Source organism: Odocoileus virginianus, chromosome 3 (assembly GCF_023699985.2).
Source record: "Odocoileus virginianus isolate 20LAN1187 ecotype Illinois chromosome 3, Ovbor_1.2, whole genome shotgun sequence".
In the NCBI taxonomy this organism is placed as follows: Eukaryota; Metazoa; Chordata; class Mammalia; order Artiodactyla; family Cervidae; genus Odocoileus; species Odocoileus virginianus.
This window is the reverse complement of record NC_069676.1, coordinates 56,109,927-56,128,218: the sequence shown is the minus strand read 5'-3', so window position 1 is coordinate 56,128,218 and position 18,292 is coordinate 56,109,927. Positions and strand designations below refer to the sequence as shown.

At 38.0% G+C, this 18,292-nt stretch overlaps 2 protein-coding genes across 2 annotated transcripts in view; one reads left to right on the top strand and one right to left on the bottom strand.

Annotated features, from left to right (window-relative positions):
* LOC110144797 (serine protease inhibitor Kazal-type 10-like) overlaps window positions 1–18,292 on the top strand; it is a 151,651-nt gene that overhangs the window by 8,256 nt on the left and 125,103 nt on the right. The window lies entirely within an intron of this gene.
* On the bottom strand, window positions 1,128–8,049 carry LOC139032430 (ovomucoid-like). The gene is made up of 4 exons (XM_070459462.1): window positions 7,879–8,049; window positions 6,757–6,782; window positions 4,330–4,460; window positions 1,128–1,266 (listed from the first exon to the last, which is right to left on the bottom strand). Exons 1-4 carry the CDS (start codon window positions 7,931–7,933, stop codon window positions 1,203–1,205), a joined length of 276 nt encoding a protein of 91 aa, XP_070315563.1. The 5' UTR covers window positions 7,934–8,049; the 3' UTR covers window positions 1,128–1,202.

Below are 18,292 nucleotides of genomic sequence, written 5' to 3'. Positions count from 1 at the left end.
CTACTCTATACCTCTGAATCCACCAAATAATATCAGCCTCCTTAAATTATTTTTGGAACAAGTTAGCATATAAGCCAATGAGTGAATAAATAGATGAATAAAGTATTCCATACCCCTTAATTTAAGAGTTCAAGTAGTACCTATTTCATGTTCCTTATGCCCCTGAAGAGAAAAGCAAGAAAGAGGGTTTGAACAACAGGCATGGTATTGTTGCCACTTTCAAGTTTTGCATTTGCCCAAGACTACACATGAGGAGCACCTTAGTTGGACAGGTTGGATATATTATTCATCTCTGTGAGAGAGAACACAATGGAAGCCATAAGGTACATCAGTAAAAGGATATTAGGAAGGATTTATTGCCTAGATTTGGGATTATTAGGTTGATTTGGGGAAATTTTAATGGCTTTGCCCTGGATTGGATACCCTCAGGAAGTGAGAATTCTATGATTGGCATCTTAAAAAGTCTTATTTAGAAGGAGGAAAGAATGGGCTAAAGTTGTAATTGGTAAAGAAACAACAGTCACTCATATTAACCTAAAATAGGGGATGTTTGGTAGTTTGCATGATGTTTGTTTTGCCTGAGTTTAGGCTTAATTATAGAGTAGTACTGTCTTTGTCTTGATTCATCATGGTTGCAGACCAGCTTTGTTGGATGTTAATATTCTGCGAAGTTGTTTGCCAAACAGGAGAACATCACGGTCACTTGTTTTTCAGTTTTCATTTGGACCAAAGAGTGCTATGGCAATGCCAAGGTTAGCTCCTGGATGTCATGGGTTGTTTTTCTCTTTTCACATTGTATTATATTTTTATAGTCTTGTTTTCTTGCTCCCTCCCTGGATTGTAAACTGCACAAAGAACAAACTTATTTTGATTACCAGTAAGGACCCAGAGTGTAGCCAACTCTCTCAGTTCATAAGTTCTTAAAGAATATTTACTGAATAAGTGAATTGTCCAATTAGCCTATCAGACTGAGTTACTCAAAGGCAGAGGTCACTTCCTACTCAGTTCTGTATTTCTAGAAACAAACACAATTCTGGTGTGTCTCATTAAATATATCTTGAGTTAAAGAGGAACTTTCCATCGCATAAGATTTATTGATTTTTTTTAATAAGAAAATGTAATGAATTCTGCTTTTTGGAGGAAAGATGATGGTTGATTCAAATGGGTTCACTTATGACGAACAAAGGAAAGTCACTTCACAGTCAAGATTTTTTGAACTTCTGACATTTTCCAAGATGTTGAACTGAAAGAGTGAGTTCCAAAGCTCTAAGAGAAATTGATAGAAGTATTTAGTGACAATTCATATGAAATACAACCTTTATTTCTCCTCCTCTAGTTGTACTGTTTTAGGGATTTTAAGCGAAGACAAGTCTTGATGTGTAAACTCTTAGCTTACAAATAACCCACAGCTACAGAGATTTGCCGCTCCTCTCAACACTCCCTTCACTCTGGAAACCGCTGTGCTTGGAAATCACGGTGAATTATTAGAGCTTTTAGCAGGTGTATAAACTTGTATTTTAAGTAGGGGGAGGGAAGAACAGCGACTCCCTGAAGAACCATGGGAAAATCTTTTCAGTATTCTGAACCAGAATTACTTATTTGTAAAATGACCATAATTATGGGTACCTACCAAGAAAGGGTCTTTGAGGCTCCTTGTGAAAGGGCTCTATGAACTACAAATAGGGAGGACTCTTATTTTGGGGGGCAAAGAGCATAATTGTCAAGAAAAAGATAAATACAGTAGTGCAGAAAACACAAGTGAAAATATGTCATCTTCAGCAGAAATGTAGTAACAGCAGCAAGCCAGTTACTACATTTTGCAATAAATTATAGTCAATGGACTTTTATTATTGCATTTTTCATGAAAAAGTGGTCCATTTAAAAAAAAATAACAATAGCCACAAAGGAAATGAAAAAACATTGTTCATCTTCTGTAAATCCTTCCAATTTGACTTGAGGAAGGGAATTAACTTTGGAGTCTTTTCTTATTATGTATAAAAAGGGAATAATCTCATCCTTGCCTCCCATCCAGTATTGATATGGCTTTCATAGGTGCCCTGTTTAGGGAAATACTTTCTAAACTATAGCAGCCTTTTAGTTATATATCTGTATTACATATAGTAATAGTCTGAGAATAATGTTATCTTATTGTTCCCCACTTTTTCCCTACACCTAACACAGTGTCTGGAACTTACTAAGCATTTATTAAAGATTCGTGAAACAGATAAGTGTGAAAGATTGTTTTTAAATATTCTAAAACTCTGGTCAAGTATAAGATTCTAATCAAAGTAATTCAAAGTTAAGCTTGAGGGCTCTGTATGTTAGATTCCTGGAATTGTTTCTTAGCTTCTCCCCTCACAAGCTGTGATATTTTGAATTAGTCCCTAAGTTCTCCAAGCAAAAAGTCACATATTGCATGATTCTGTTTTTACTGATAGTCTAGAAGAGGTAAATACATAAAGGTAGAAAGTAAAGTAGTGATTGCCAGATACTGAAGGGAATGGTAAAATGGATAAAGGTTTATATTTGATGAAAACTATTCTGACCTTTAGATAGCTGTGATGGTTTCATAACTCTGTGACTATACTAAAGACTGGGTTGTATACTTTAACAAAGTAAATTTAATATTCACCCTGCTTTTAAACTAAAACCCTAAGGGTAAACTCTTAGCACTGAGAAGTTATTTTTCAATTCCCTGAAACCTTGAGATCCTAGGAAAGTGGGTAGATAGTAAATTTGAAGAAAAGATGGAAGTGAGGAGCTAGTAATAAATTTGAGAGAAGAGATAGCAATCATCTATACAGTTTCTCTTCCTCTAAGGAGTCTCAGTGTGTTCCATGGAATTATTGTGACCAATACTGTGGAGGCCTGTAAGATGAGGTTTGAGATTGTCTGAAAGATATTGTTGTACTAGCTGAAGATGACTGTGATATAGTTTTTATGGTCTAAGTGAAGAAAAGAGTTTGGAAATGTAGGAGAACGAGGGGTTGGTATGAAAGCATGTTGATGGTAAGATGACTATTTTGGTCTGTCCAAGACTGTCCTGTTTTAGCACTCAAAGTTTTCCATCCCAGAAAAACCGTCCATCTCAGGCAAACTGGGATGGTTGGTCCTCTAGTTAGAAGCGACATAACAAGATCACTAATGGCCTACTGTATGACAGGCATTATGCTAGGCTCCCTTTATGCATTATGCCTTTTAATTCTCATGACCAACCTCTCAGGTAATTACTGAGGTTAATTATCTGTCCTAGATCATAGTTTAAATAGAAGAGGTGAAATTCCAATTCAAGTCTATAAGGATCAGTCTTCACTCCTAACCATATGCTCAAGTCTGAGAGATTGAGCAAATAACAACAAGTGATAAAACTTAAAAAAAATAACCTGTAGAGGGTTAAGTTTAAAAATGCTTTTTACACCCATTATGTTCATTCTCCTCAAGAACTCATTCATTCAATAAGTATATACTTACAGTGCATATGTGGTGCTAGACACCGTGCTAAGTACTATGAATAGATAAAAAAACCTGCCTTCTGACTTCATGGAGCTTAAAATTAGGAAATAAATAGAAAATCTGGGTGTTATAAGAATTATAGACAGAAGCATATTAATATGGAAAATGTCAGAGATAAATCTGTGTTAGGTAGGATGGTCAGGGAAGGCATCTGTAAGAAAGAAATACTTGGGCTGACTTAAATGATGAGGGAGAACTAGCTCTATGAAAATCAAGGGGAAAAAATTCTTATGGGAGAGGATAGTTTGTCCTAGGGTCTTGAGGCAGGAAAGAGCTTTGTACATTTGAAAATATCAGGAAAGAAGGGTCACTGTGGTCAAAGGATATTTAGCAAGTGAAGCAGTAAATATCATAAATACAATCTCAGATTTTAAACAAGAGCTCAAGGTTTGGAGCAGTTATGAGATTTCTCAGTATCACTTAACCACAAGGGCAGGATTCAATCCAAAGTCCTCAGACTTGTTGATTTGTTATCTCGAAAAGAGTGATTTGTCTTACAACTATGGTTTTCAAACATTTTAGGAACAAAACCTTTTCCCCATAAAATTATATTGAAACCTAATGTTCAATGCTGATAAAGGGAGGGTTCTTTGCTAGAGTTGGAGGTGGGACTCAAAATCTCAGTTAATCCCAGTTACCCCACACCCCTTGGGTTCAATAAGTACAACAGAAATTCCAATGGCATTGTTTTTAGTTTAGAGAATCACATCTTAAGGAGTTCACACACATTTTCCAAAATATGTAGAAGTGTTATCAGTCAGCTACACGATAGATTTTCAAAAGAAGGTTCTGTTTGGGGTTGGTGTTTTCACTTACATTTTAGCAAAGCAGTACACGCAGGAGTTAGAATATGTAACATTATTAGAGGCACATATTGGGCTGACTCTTATGGAGCATCTGTGTTTCTGTTGTACAGTCTTCTTTTGATAATAACTGCACGAAATGTCCTAAAACAAAACTCATAGGTCAAACTCTGTACCCGACAAGTTCTCTTAATGGCTTCTACTATAAGTACTTGGATGTCTAACTTTGTACACAGAGGAGATAATAATAAAATATGTCCTCTTTTAAAATTCAAACATGAAAACTTTCTTATCTTAAATTCAGCAGTCAGAGTCTTTGCAGTTTTCACTCTGAAAGGCAGCTGAGGCTATGCAGCCCTGGTCTTTGACTGTCTTATATCTGTAACTTCATGGAGAAGTAGATTGTTCTGAGAAGTAGCAATAATGACTGTACCCACTGTCTGGGAATAACTGACTACAACCACTGTCCAGGTGACTCAGGAGTTATTTTAGTTCATCCAAACCCACCATCCATTAATTCTTGTGCCTAGATTGGGACACCCTGAGTGGTCCCACTCTGGCACTGGCTATAGTTCAGTCTTTTGGAGATTTGGAAGCTGGAATAGTGAGGGAAGAGGTTATCAGTTTCAAATTTTACCAATATTTCCCCCATTTTATTTTAATTTCTTCAATATTACCAGAGTTGGAGTAAGCTAGTCTTAGAGGAACTTGAGTGACAGAACAATTTGTCTGCAGGCAACAGGGAGACTTGTAAAGTTCATGAGAATTTTGTAATGGGCAGATTAGGAATGAGCTGCCCCAATTCCCTATTCCATAGGTTCAGATCACAGTCTATCCATATATCCAGTTTTTCCGGCTACTGCCCTGTGTACAAAACTTGTCACTCCCATTACTTACAGTAATGGTTCCCAAGTTTCAGTCACTTTGTTCATGACTCCTTCAGTGCAGTTTTTTTTTTGTTTGTTTCCTTGAATTGGCTGCCTTTTTAAACTTGACTATTTACCTTAGATTTGTCCTAAGTATGAATATCTGTGCTGTCTTGAATTTGAAGTTGTTATTATATTCTTTCTAACACATTAAAGAAGCTTTAATTATTGTAATACAAGATACTCATTAGATATTCACTAAAATCATCACTAGTACTCAAATCACTGTGGGAAACACTGTTTATGTCTCTTAGCTCTTCTTTTAATGATTAAGCCCATATAGTGTGTTTGGGAAAAATTTACCAAAGAATTGATTCTTTAGTGGGTTCCTGAAAAATGAAAGGGATTTCTAAAGTTAGATATAAGTATAGAAAGAAGGATAATTTAATTAGAGGGAATTATAATACAAAGACACACTGGAATAGCAAGGACCCCAAAATAGTTAAAGTTAGCTAGAATCTGAAGTAAGAGAAAGGAAGTTCTCCTTTTAGGGAGAAAGAGGCTAGGATAAGGAGGATATGCAAAAAGTTTACCCTAAGTGTAGTAGGAGCCTTTCTTTAAGGAGGGTGGCATCTTAATCAGATTTGCATTTTAGATGGCCCATTCATATGGTTGTGGAGATTAGTGCACGGATTGGCAAACTTTTCCTATTAAGCTCGAGATGGTAAATATTTTCCTATTAAAAGCCATGCTACATCTTCCTTGCTCAGCTTTGTTGTTGAAAGCAGCTAGAGACAAGATGTAAACAAATGAGTATGCCTGTGTTCCAATAAAACTCTGTTTTCCAAAACCCTTGGATCAAACTAAGTGCAAGGAGATCATTAGACGGCTGTTGCAATAATGTGGGCAAAAAGTGAGAAGGGCTGGAATAAAAGCATCAGCAATGACTTTAGAAGGAAAAAGTGAAAGTTGCTCAGTCGTGTCTGACTCTTTGCAACCTATATACAGTCCATGGAACTTTGCAACTCTATACAGTCCATGGAATTCTCCAGGCCACAATACTGGAGTGGGTAGCCTTTCCCTTCTCCAGGGGATCTTCACAACCCAGGGATCGAATCCAGGTCTCCCACATTGCAGGCAGATTCTTCATCAGCTGAGCCACAAGGGAACCCCAAGAATAGTGGAGTTGGGTAGCCTATCCCTTCTCCAGAGGATCTTCCCGACCCAGGAGTCGAACTGCGGTCTCCTGCATTGCAGGCAGATTCTTTACCAACTGAGCTGTCAGGGAAGCACTTAGAAGGAAGAAAGATATTTAAAAAATTAAAATGAGGAGCTTTAATATCTCGTGGTCGATAAAAAGGTGAAGAAGCAGTAAGAGACAGGGATGAGTCCTGGTTTTCCTCAGCATTTATTTTGACAGAGATGTTTTGCTTGAACCAGTGATCTGCCATTCTATAGATAAACAATGGTCAAATGTTAGCAGTTTCATATGGGTTAATATGGTTCAATCTAATAGAAATGCTACAAGCTTAAGATTGTAAAAATCATTCTTATGCAGGAAGTGGCAAACTTACCTTCTCTCCGATGTTACCAAAAGTATCTGAAACAAAAATATTCAGAAAATGGATCAAGAAATGTAGTGCTGAGATGTAAACAGCTAATTCACCCATTAAGTAATCCCATGTAAATTCATAACCATGAAACTCACAGAAAACTATGTGGCTTCTTCACGCAAGGTTTGTCTGGTCAGGCCTGGTTGCTGAACACTGCTCCCTTCCTCTCCTCATGCCTGACAGTGCACCACCATGCCTGGCTTTAATGCTGGCCTTAAGCAGGAGAGACTTAAATCCTGGGACTCAGCATATCCTCCACTGCGGGGCAGTTCACACATTGCTAGATCCATTTCAGAGAAAAGTCTGATTCTTGATAGTTATCCTGGCTACCTGCTGACAGAACTCTTACATACCTGCCTCCATTTAAAAAAAAATCATTTTCTGTCCTTCTGAATATACTCTTTCCAAACTCTGTCTGCTTCCGAGGAAACATCTTCCTTTGTTTGACCTCTGTGTCAGCAACTGCTTACCCAAACTTTGAATGGTTCCTGTTACCTTCATCCTTCATGCCTACTTCACAGCCTTGACTTCTTTCAGCTGCTGAGACTGAAGCTCCTCTTTGCCTCCCGCTCTATCTGTGCCATCCTGCCAGCAGCTTCAGTTTCCCATCATGGACTTCCCTTATTGGTGACATTGGTATAATTAGGTTGTGCTCAAAGAGTAAGCCACATGAGAAACTGACACTGCCTTGTGCAGAAGGCATTTGTGTGTGTGCACACAAAAAGTGCAAGCTTGTGGAGGTTTCTGGCTGGCGTGCAAGTATTAGGAAGAAGAGGGAGGAGAGATGAAATTGATTATAAAGTTGAAGGCCAATTACCTGTCAAATGTTGATTATACTTCTTAGGATCATCCCTTAAAATATCTTGAGTCTAAATCTGTCTATGGCTGAATTCTTGGGATATTAAAAAATGGATTCAACCACCATCAATTATTTTATTGAAGGTGGTGAATTTTTTAACTACAACAGAAATGTCAAAATTTCAGAAATTCCTTTATCTAGAAAATGATTATCATTGGTTTGTTACTAGCCCTTAGAAGATCAATTGTTTACTCCCTCCCTGAGGTTCTTTGACAAATCCTTACATGAGAAATAGCCAATAACCATGAGAGCCACAAAGAAAGTTTGCATCTTTTCCATAAAGAACAATGTAATTCATCCACGGGAGTTCCTTCTGTTGAAAGTTTCATAGCAAATCCTCAAAGCCTCAATTGATGATTTGAGAGCAGTGGCCCCATTATGAGAACTTTAGATTCCCATTATGAAGTCACTTTACAAATAACCTATTTACATGTGACATCAAGGACAAAGTCATCAGGTTACTAAAGAACAAGACTTCCAGGGAAAATGTTTCTTCTTAACAGCTTGTGGAGCTAAGGTTCTGACAGCATGACTTAACATTATTGTGACTATTAAATTATTCAGTTCCATAGAAGTATATTCTTTTTTTAACTAGCAAGAAGAAACAGATGTGAAAAAAGATGAATTTGGAATGAGTAATTTGGGGAAACTTTTAAAAAATTTACATGCCTTCCTTCAACACTTGCTCCCCTCAACTCAAAGATTCTGATTCAGTAGGTATAGAGTGTGACTCAGACATATAATACACATACATTTGAATTGCATAGTAGAATCTGATTAGTCTCTTCGAGGAACCAATGGATTAGGAGACTATAATATTCTACTAAGGGTTGATTTTGGGGGAGCTTTCCTCTCTTACTTCCTAAAGGCAGTTGTCTGTTTTGTTAGAACAATCTCCTTTATAAAAAAAAAAATTGAAATATTGTTGACTTATACTATTTTGTTATTTTTAGGTATGCATCAAAGTTAATCAGTTATATATATATATAATCTCTATAAATATATATTTCAGATTATTTTCCATTATAGGTTATTACAAAATACTGGATATATTTCCCTGTGTTATACAGTAAGTCCTCTTTGCTTATCTATGTTATGTATTGTAGTTTGTATCTGTTAATCCCATACTCCTAATTTATCCCTTTTCACCTCACTTTCCCATTGGTAACCATAAATTTATTTTCTATGTCTTTGAATTTGTTTCTGTTTTGTAGATACATTCATTTGTATTATTTTTTTAGATTCCACATATAACTGATATCATGTATGTCTTTCTCATTCTGACTTTATTTCTAACTATAGTTTTCTAACTATATTCTCCTAACTATATTCTCTTGGTCTAGGTCCTATATTCTCTAAGTCCATCCTTGTTGCTACAAATGGCAATGTTTTATTCTCTTTTATGACTGAGGAATATTCCATTGTGTGGAGATGCAGAAGACGTGGGTTCCATTCCTGGATCAGGAAGATCCCCTGGAGTGGGAAGTGGCAACCCACTCTGATATCATTCCCTGGGAAATCCCATGGACAAAGGCTCCTGGTGGGCTGCAGTCCATGGGGTTGCAAAGAGTTGGACACAACAGAACACACACACACATACATGCATTGTAAAATGATAATCTTGCTGGATAGAGTATACTAGGTTGCAGGTTTTTCCTTTCAGGGTTTTGGATATATCGTCCCTCTCCCTACTGGCCTATAAAGTTTATGTAGAGAGATAAACTGATGGCTTTATGGGGGTTCCCTTACTATTGACTCTGTTTTCTCTTGCAGCATTTAAAATTCTATCTTTAACTTTTGTTGTTTTTAATCATGATATATCTTTGTGTGGGTCTGGTTTGGGATCCTCTATGCTTCTTGTGGCCACAGGACTGGAAAAGGTCAGTTTTCATTCCAATCGCTAAGAAAGGCAATCCCAAAGAATGCTCAAACTACCACATAATTGCGCTCATCTCACACGCTAGTAAGGTAGTGCTCAAAATTCTCCAAGCCAGGCTGCAGCAATACGTGAACCGTGAACTTCCAGATGTTCAAGCTGGTTTTAGAAAAGGCAGAGGAACCAGAAATCAAATTGCCAGCATCTACTTAATCATCGAAAAAGCAAGAGAGTTCCAGAAAAACATCTGTTTCTATTTTATTGACTATGCCAAAACCTTTGACTGTGTGGATCATGATAAACTGTGGCAAATTCTGAAGAAGATGGGAATACCAGACCACCTGACCTGCCTCTTGAGAAACCTGTATGCAGGTTAGGAAGCAACAGTTAGAACTGGACATGGAACAACAGACTGGTTCCAAATAGGAAAAGGAGTATGTCAAGGCTGTATATTGTCACCCTGCTTATTTAACTTATATGCAGAGTACATTATGAGAAACGCTGGGCTGGAGGAAGCACAAGCTAGAATCAAGATTGCCTGGAGAAATATCAATCACCTCAGATAGGCAGATGACACTACCCTTATTGCAGAAAGTGAAGAGGAACTAAAAAGCCTCTTGATGAAAGTGAAAGAGGAGAGTGAAAACGTTGGCTTAAAGCTTAACATTCAGAAAACTAAGATCATGGCATCTGGTCCCATCACCTCATGGGAAATAGATGTGGGGACAGTGGAAACAGTGTCAGACTTTATTTTTTTGGGCTCCAAAATCACTGCAGATGGTGACTGCAGTTATGAAATTAAAAGACACTTACTCCTTGGAAGGAAAGTTATGACCAACCTAGACAGCATATTAAAAAGCAGAGACGTTACTTGGCCAACAAAGGTCCATCTGGTCAAGGCTATGGTTTTTCCAGTGGTCATGTATAGATGAGAGTTGGACTGTGAAGAAAGCTGAGCACTGAAAAATTGATGCTTTTGAACTGTGGTGTTGGAGAAGACTCTTGAGAGTCCCCTGGATTGCAAGGTGATCCAACCAGTCCATCCTGAAGGAGATCAGTCCTGGGTGTTCATTGGAAGGACTGATGCTGAAGCTGAAATTCCAATACTTGGGCCACCTCATGCAAAGAGTTGACTCATTGGAAAAGACCCTGATGCTGGGAGGGATTGGGGGCAGGAGGAGAAGGGGATGACAGAGGATGAGATGGCTGGATAGCATTACTGGCTCGATGGACATGAGTTTGAGTAAACTCCGGGAGTTTGTGATGGACAGGGAGGCCTGGCATGCTGCGATTCATGGGGTCTCAAAGAGTCGGACACGACTGAGTGACTGAACTGAACTGAACTGATGCTTCTTGTATGTGGATATCTATTTCTTTTTAGTTTTAGGAAGTTTTCAGCCATAATTTCTTCAAATACATTTTCAATTCCTTTTTTCTTTTCCTTCTGGATCCCCTATTATGCATAGGTTAACACACCTTATATTACCCCATAGCTCTCATAATTTGCTTCTTTTCTGTCTATATGCTGTTTGATTGGATTCCATTATTCTCTCTCCTAGATCAGTTATTCATTCTTCTGCATTATATAATCTGCTATTCATTGTATTTAGCTTGCTTTTTATCTTGGCAAATGAATTGTCCAATTTTGTTTGATTCCTCTTCATAGTTTCTAGTTCTTTGTTGCAGTGCTAATCTTTCTTAATTCCTTTATCATTTTTATTACCTCCATCTTGAACTAGTAAACTGTGAGGTCTGTTTCATTCTTTGTTCTTTCAGGGGATTTCTCTTATACTCTTAATCGGGAATAGTTCCTCTGCTTTTTTATTTAGCTTTTTCTGATTCGATGAGTTTATGAGAAACTGTTATCTCCTGTGCCCTTAAAGGGGTGATTTTACATGGGAGTGTTCCTGTGTAGACTGTGTAAGTCCAATATTTTTGGTGCCAGAGCTGTTTTTGGAATGGATGCCAGCCACATCTTTCCTCAGATTGTGCTGTCTGTTATCCCCTTAACAGGGAGTGTAATGATGTGGTGTCCAAAAGCTGCCCTGGATGTTCAGTGGGGTGTCCTTTTTGCCCTGTGCCTGTCACAGCCCTTTTGGGGGCCCTCTTGGCAGTCTTGCACAGCTGGACTGAATTTTCTTCCAGGGCCCACCTCTCAAAGATTTGGGGCCTACGTGCAATTCATACCAGCAGCCTCATCCAGTGCATGTTTTGGACAGGGAAGTATAGTGAGGAGGCAGCCAGAAGTGCTGTTCTCTCGCCACCTTGATTGTTAGCAGGCCAACAATGCACACTCCTAATGAGTGGAGGCCAGACCCCTCCACCCTCTCTTTCTTTCTTGGTGGACCTCCCAGCACTCATGGGGGCCTCCCAGGGTGAGGGGTTACTTGTGTGGACCTTCCACCCTTTATAGATTCCTCCCAGAGACTTTGGTCCCATTCTGATGCCCCTTTCCCCTCCATTATACCCTGTTAAATAGGGATCTTCCTTGCAGGTTTGGTTATATAAGAGATCTTCTGCCTCTAGTTTTCTGTGAGAGTTGTTAAATATGTAGATATATTTTTGATGTGTTTGTTGGGGGAAGATGAGCTCCATATCCTCCTACTCCACCATCTTGATCCTTTCCTAGAGTGATCTCTTTACCCTTTATTATCACCAGACCCATTCCTACTTCACTACTCATACTATGTACTATTTCATATTTGACATAAAACATATTAAATGAATAACCAGAGAGCATGCATGAAAAGTCAGGTCCATTATGTGTGATTTCTATTATAATATATAGCTTGCATAACAAGGCAGCGTCCTGGAGTTCATGAAGAAGCTGTAATTCTGTGCTGAAGGTTGTGTTATGACCAAGCGCAGTGGGGCTTAATTCATATTGTAACTAGAACAAACATATGAGAAAAATCAGGCCTAGTTCTTAAGGAAAGAAGTTTTATTTTAAAAATACCATCAGGTCTCAGATTTCTCCAGGACACCCCATTGGGAAATTTGACTCCAGAGCTTATCAACTTAACCACTGTATTATTTAGCATTTTGGTTCAACATAAAAGAGTTCATTGACGACAAGGATGATCTTACTCACCATTGCATCTTGGGCCTCTACCCCAGTGCCTGGATATGATACATCAATATGAGCAGTTAAAAGATTACAAGCAGACAATTTTCTGTATACTCAGCGTGCCTAACAGTGATGTAGGCTGCCTTATGAAGGCCTGAATTCCCCATCTTCAGTGCTATCCAGATAGGAGTAAAAGTTGAATAAGGATCTTTTATAGATACAGAACAAGATTCCTCTCTGAATGGAAAAATTAAAAAAAAATTTTGGTCTTTTTCAAGCACCAAGATTCTGTGATTTCTTGATAGTCATAAAAATGTATTTTCTCAATGTCTTCCAGGGAGCTGTGAGGTGACAGTGTCTGAGAATTCTTTGGGCAGAAGATAAGCATGGGCTGCTGTTGTCTCAGGCACACATAGGGCAGTGCTGAAAGGGAAATACACGCTGAAGACAGATGGAAAGCAAAGGCAAAAGGCCAGGAAGCAAGTTCTATTCTCATTTGCTGAGGTGACCACGGGCAGTGAGGTAGCAGCAAGACAGATGGGCTTGCAGTGCCAGCCAAGCCTTCTGTACTTGTAATATTTTCAGGCAAGATGACTTATCTTGATTATTAAATCATCTCTTAGTGATTTGAGATTGTAAAAGCATGCTAGAAGTTTTTGCTGAGCTGGGAGAAGGCTTCATTTAGGAAAAGAAAGCTTAGAGTCAGAAAGTAGAAATGGGATACAAGACTCAAACTTCTCAGGGATGCTACCTATACTGCTAGTCTGGACTTTAAAGTACTTAAGAGCAGAAGAGCTTCTTCAGAATAACAAGTGTAGATTGTTAGTTCAACATAGTTCATAGTTCAAGCTATGACAAGTGTAGATTCTCCTTGATGCTTTAATTAATGACAAGGTCTTAGAGAGTCCAAAGGAGTCAGCATTACCAGTATGTTCCATGTGTTCCTGTAGCACCTAATGGTTTTTCAAACATATTGTAATAACAGGAATCATAGCTACAACAGCATTTATATATTTTAGCATTGATAGCATTTGTATGTTCTAAGTACTTCCCTTCTCATTAACTGCTTCTTCTTATGATAGTTTTGAAAATTAAGTATCACTGGTACCATTTTAGTGTGTGTGAAAGTCACATGTCATGTCTGACTCTTTGCAACCCTATGGACTGTAGCCTGCCAGACTGCTCTGTCCATGGGATTCTCCAGGCAAGAATGAAGGAGTGGGTAGCCATTCCCTTCTCCAGGGGATCTTCCCAATCCAGGGATGGAACCTGGGTTTTCTGCATGGCAGGCAGATTCTTTCCCATCTGAGCCACTAGGGAAGCCCTGAGCCTTTGCAAAAAGGACTTCTTTGCCTCTCACAACAGGGCTAGGAACTTGTAGATCAAAGACATGCCCTGGAAACAGTTGTAATCTCTTGAATTCCCATCCCAAGAGGACTTTATCCTGCTAACAGTAACTATGTAGATGTCTTCTTCAACTCCATTCTCCAAGGCAACTTGTGTTCTTGGGATACATACCCTTCATGTTAAAATATCACCTCGGTGTGACTGTTTGCCAGGGTTTGAGTGAAGTTTGGACATACAGGCTTTGGTGTGCAAGTGTGTGTGTGCACAAGGCTCTTTGTGAGGCATTACAGGATTGGGAAGAGAGCTTCTGCAGGTCAGGAGAAGGACCAACGACCAATTTCTCCCATGCCACCATATTCCAGGAAAGAATTCTGAGGAGTTTGAGAATTTTACATTTCAACCTGGGTTTTCATATTGCAGTAATGCTATTATTTGCCTAGGTAGGAGGATATGATTTTATTTAAATGTGCCTTAGCTATAAGTTTTAAATAGTTGGACTAAGTAAATTATGGCTTCCCTAGTGGCTCAGATGGTAAAGAATCCATCAGCAATGCAGGAGACCTGGGTTCGATCTCTGGGTCAGGAAGATTCATTGGAGAAGGAAATGGCAATCCACTCCAGTATTCTTGCCTGGAGAATCCCATGGTCACAGGAGCCTGGGGGGTTACAGTCCATGGGGTTGTGTTATATATATAAGTATATGGGCTTCCATTTTAATTTTTGCCTTCAGCAAACAGTAGCATAAAAAATGGAGACAATAGATATTGTTGGAGGAGAGTCACCCAAGAAATCATCAAAGAAGAGACTCTAGCTGAAAGCTAAGAAGTCTTTAGTCAGATTTACGGGGTAAGGCCCAGGTCCTTCAGAAGCATTCTCACAGTGGTCCAGCCTAGTAATCATTTCATACTCTGATCACCTGTGGTACCTAGTGTCTGTTCTTTGATATTTATCCTGTGGATTCTTGCATATTTATTTGTTTTAGCAAGTACCCTCTATATACTTGTCTCCCAAGTCCAGATGTAAGCTTCATAAAGTCAGGAACCATTTCTCATTTCTTTAACTTCTCAGAGTATCCATTGGAGATTTTTAAGTGGTGAATAACACAATGAAAATGCTGATGCTGCCTAAACCCGGTTACTGTTTAATCAAAAGTTATTTACTGAGTGGCTCTTATATTTAAAGTACTGCACTAAGTATATCATATCTCCCCAACTACAAAAAAAAAAAAAAAATAATAAGGTCCACTTGTAAGAGTAGGGGCAAAGTCAATTCCATTTATGATTATTTTCCCAGTTGTTGTTTAACCACTAAGTCGTGTCTGACTCTTTGCGACCCTGTGAACTGCAGCATGCCAGGCTTCTCTGTCCTCCACTATCTCCTGGAGTTTGCTCAAATTCATGTCAATTGAGCTGGTGAAGCCATCCAACCATCTTATCCTCTGTTGCCCCAGAGCCTAGCACAATACCATGCATTTAGGAATTCAATGATTGATTGATTGATTAATGATAGATAAAAGAGTTTCAGAGATGATCAAGGCATCTTCCTGTGGTTACTAAGCTAGCAAGAAACAGTTGAACCAATGCATTGCTCACAGATGACACTGATGGCTGTGGTCATAATGATGAGAAGTAAAAGTTAGCCTTTCATTTGGTGATGACTGTTTTACTTCAACATTTAACAATCCATAGAAAAATCTCCAAAGACCAAATAAGGGTATAAGATCAAATAAGGGTATAAGATATTTCAGATAGGGTCTTAGGGATCAAATACAGTAATGGAAGGACAGAAGCTGACCCATTAGAATATGCATAACTTTATATGGATTCGTTTTCTAGATGCTTCATCCCAGTCTACTAGGGATGAAGGGGACACTCAGAGAGAATCCTAATCCAAGGTGGTTCTCGCTGTTATACTTGAGGGGATACCTGCAGCTCCTGGTAAAAGTACACTTTACAGGTGTCAGAAGTCAAGGCTACAGTCTTCTCATGAATTCTTTCATTTTTTCAGGTTTTAGTGAAGAATCCACATGAATCAAGCAAAACCTAGGGTTTATTTACTTGGTGTGGGTTAGAAAAAAGCATGTGTCTTAAGTTCTTTGAGCTGTTAATTTCCATTGTTGGAAAGGAAAAAAATTCTAGTACAAAGAGACTCTGTAATGGTCTATTAGCTATTAATTGTGACTTAAGTAAACCCTAAAGATTTAAATTCTATACCAGAAGTTTTGGAAAGAATTTACTGTAGGTCTATTTTACTTAAAAGCAGTTAAATTTATTGTGGTGCCCAAGACATGGCATCCTTTTCCTGGCAAATAAATGTCCTCTGTGCTTAGAATGCACTATAAACTATTTCAGAACTTTCCCAAATGTAAAAATTCAAATTTATTATTACTTGCTTCATGGAGAGGTTATAAAGACAAATGATTCATATTAAATGTGTAAGTATTTTCTTAGTATCAGATCTCACCAGTACGATTGAAGAAACTTATTCCTACTTGTCAACAACAACAACAACAACAACAAAGGGAAGGCTGCAGTCCAAGGATATCTTAGTGACTGATGTAATGCAGTGAAGAAAAATCACCATTTCAAGTTATTATTAATTTTTGTTTTCAAAAAAGTCAAAATAGCTTGTTAACTTTCTTTCATTCTGGATTTATTATTTTAAAAAATAGCAGAGGATAAGGAAACCTAAGTAAACATCCAGAAACATTTTATGCTTCTTTTCCTTCATAAATAATGCATTTTGGAAATAATTAAAATGAAACATATATATATCTTAAGGTCAATTGTAGCTTTGTTCTATGTTTCTTTCAGTAGTACTAATAGGCTCTGAAAAGATGACCATTTTGAAATTATTAGACTGTTTTAGTCCATATAATTTATTCTTCAAATCTCCTTTGAGGTTTATAGAACAACGGAACTGTTTTAGGTTTAGCAAAACATTTGAGCCATTTGCCAGTTTTAAATGTATAGAACAAAAAGCGCAACCTCTTTTTAGCTGTTAGCATTGTCCTAGATGTGTTGTGCAAACTAACAGGAAGTGAGTTTCCTGCCAATAGAAATATTCAGCATGGCTAGGTGGGTCACCTGGTGGGCTTCCTGGTGAGAGAATTTAAGCAGTGGCTGTGTGGATGGAATATTTTATGATTCTCTGGCACAGCTTATACTGTGAGAAAAAGAACATAATAGATCTGAAAATCCTATACATCAGCAGAATACTGTTCTTTAGAGCAAATGTGTAACACTTTAAATCCCCTGAAACACCTCTCAAGTGAGGTTTATAAAACTTTGTAAAGAAAAGCTGTTTATATATTTAAATTTGGAATTAAAATGTTAATTTTTGGAACAGGTTTCACCTACAGGTTCATCACTTTTGATATATAATTACTCCTCCTGGTGGCTGTTTCTTATAAGAAATATATTTTTATATTTTAAATAATATATTAGTATTATTAATATTATAATATATTAATATTAACTTTTGTGAGTTATTCCTGATTTCATGCCTTTGACTTTTTCAACTAAGTGTGATAGACTCTAAATACAAAAACCTGGTCCTGGTCTGTCTTCTATGAAATATAAGAAGGAAATGGACCTCTGAATTACACAGTTGCACATAGCTCTGTTCTTTGCCTGTAAGCAGAAGACAATCACATGAACTCTGTGCATTTGCAGTGATGAAAGATAAAAGCCATCATCCATGTTTAGTTTATAGTATAATGTATTATGGGCTTTCCCTGATAGCTCAGTTGGTGGTAAAGAATCCATCTGCAATGCAGGAGACCCCGGTTCAATTCCTGGCTTGGGAAAAATCTGCTAGAGAAGGGATAGGCTACCTACTCCAATATTCTTGGGCTTCCCTTGTGGCTCAGCTGGTAAAGAATCTGCCTGCAATGTGGGAGACCTGGGTTTGATCCCTGGGTTGGGAAGATCCCCTGGAGAAGGGAACGGCTACCCACTCCAGTATTCTGGCCTGGGGATTGCAAAGAGTTGGACACGACTGACTGACTTTCACTTTCCCTTTTCATAATGTGTTACAAATAGTTTGGGAATAATTTTAGGGATTATGTTTATCTGTGACTTCAGTTATACTTCCAGATGACATAAAATATTTATCAGTATCTCCCACTATCCCAGGGTTTTCATTCTGAATTTCTAATAAATTTTTGAACACCTCTACCTAAATATTCTGTAGTATCTTCAAGCTATCAGGTATCCAAAATTAAACTCATCTTCTTCCTGTTGATCTGCTTCTAGCATTTATTTATTCTGCTGCCACATGTTGTGTCTCTATAGTTTTTTAGGTCTTAAGATGGATGCTGGAGTTAAGTAGACATGATGCTGGCCAA

Coding starts and splice junctions, on each gene's coding strand:
- LOC139032430 (XM_070459462.1), bottom strand. CDS start 7,933: ATGGAAAAGATGCAAACTTTCTTTGTGGCTCTCATGGTTATTGGCTAT. Junction 6,783..7,878: donor GGTTATTGGCTATTTCTCAT/GTAAGGATTTGT, acceptor TTTTTGTTTCAG/ATACTTTTGGTAACATCGGA. Junction 1,267..4,329: donor GTGTACTGCTTTGCTAAAAT/GTAAGTGAAAAC, acceptor AATTTCTCTTAG/AGCTTTGGAACTCACTCTTT.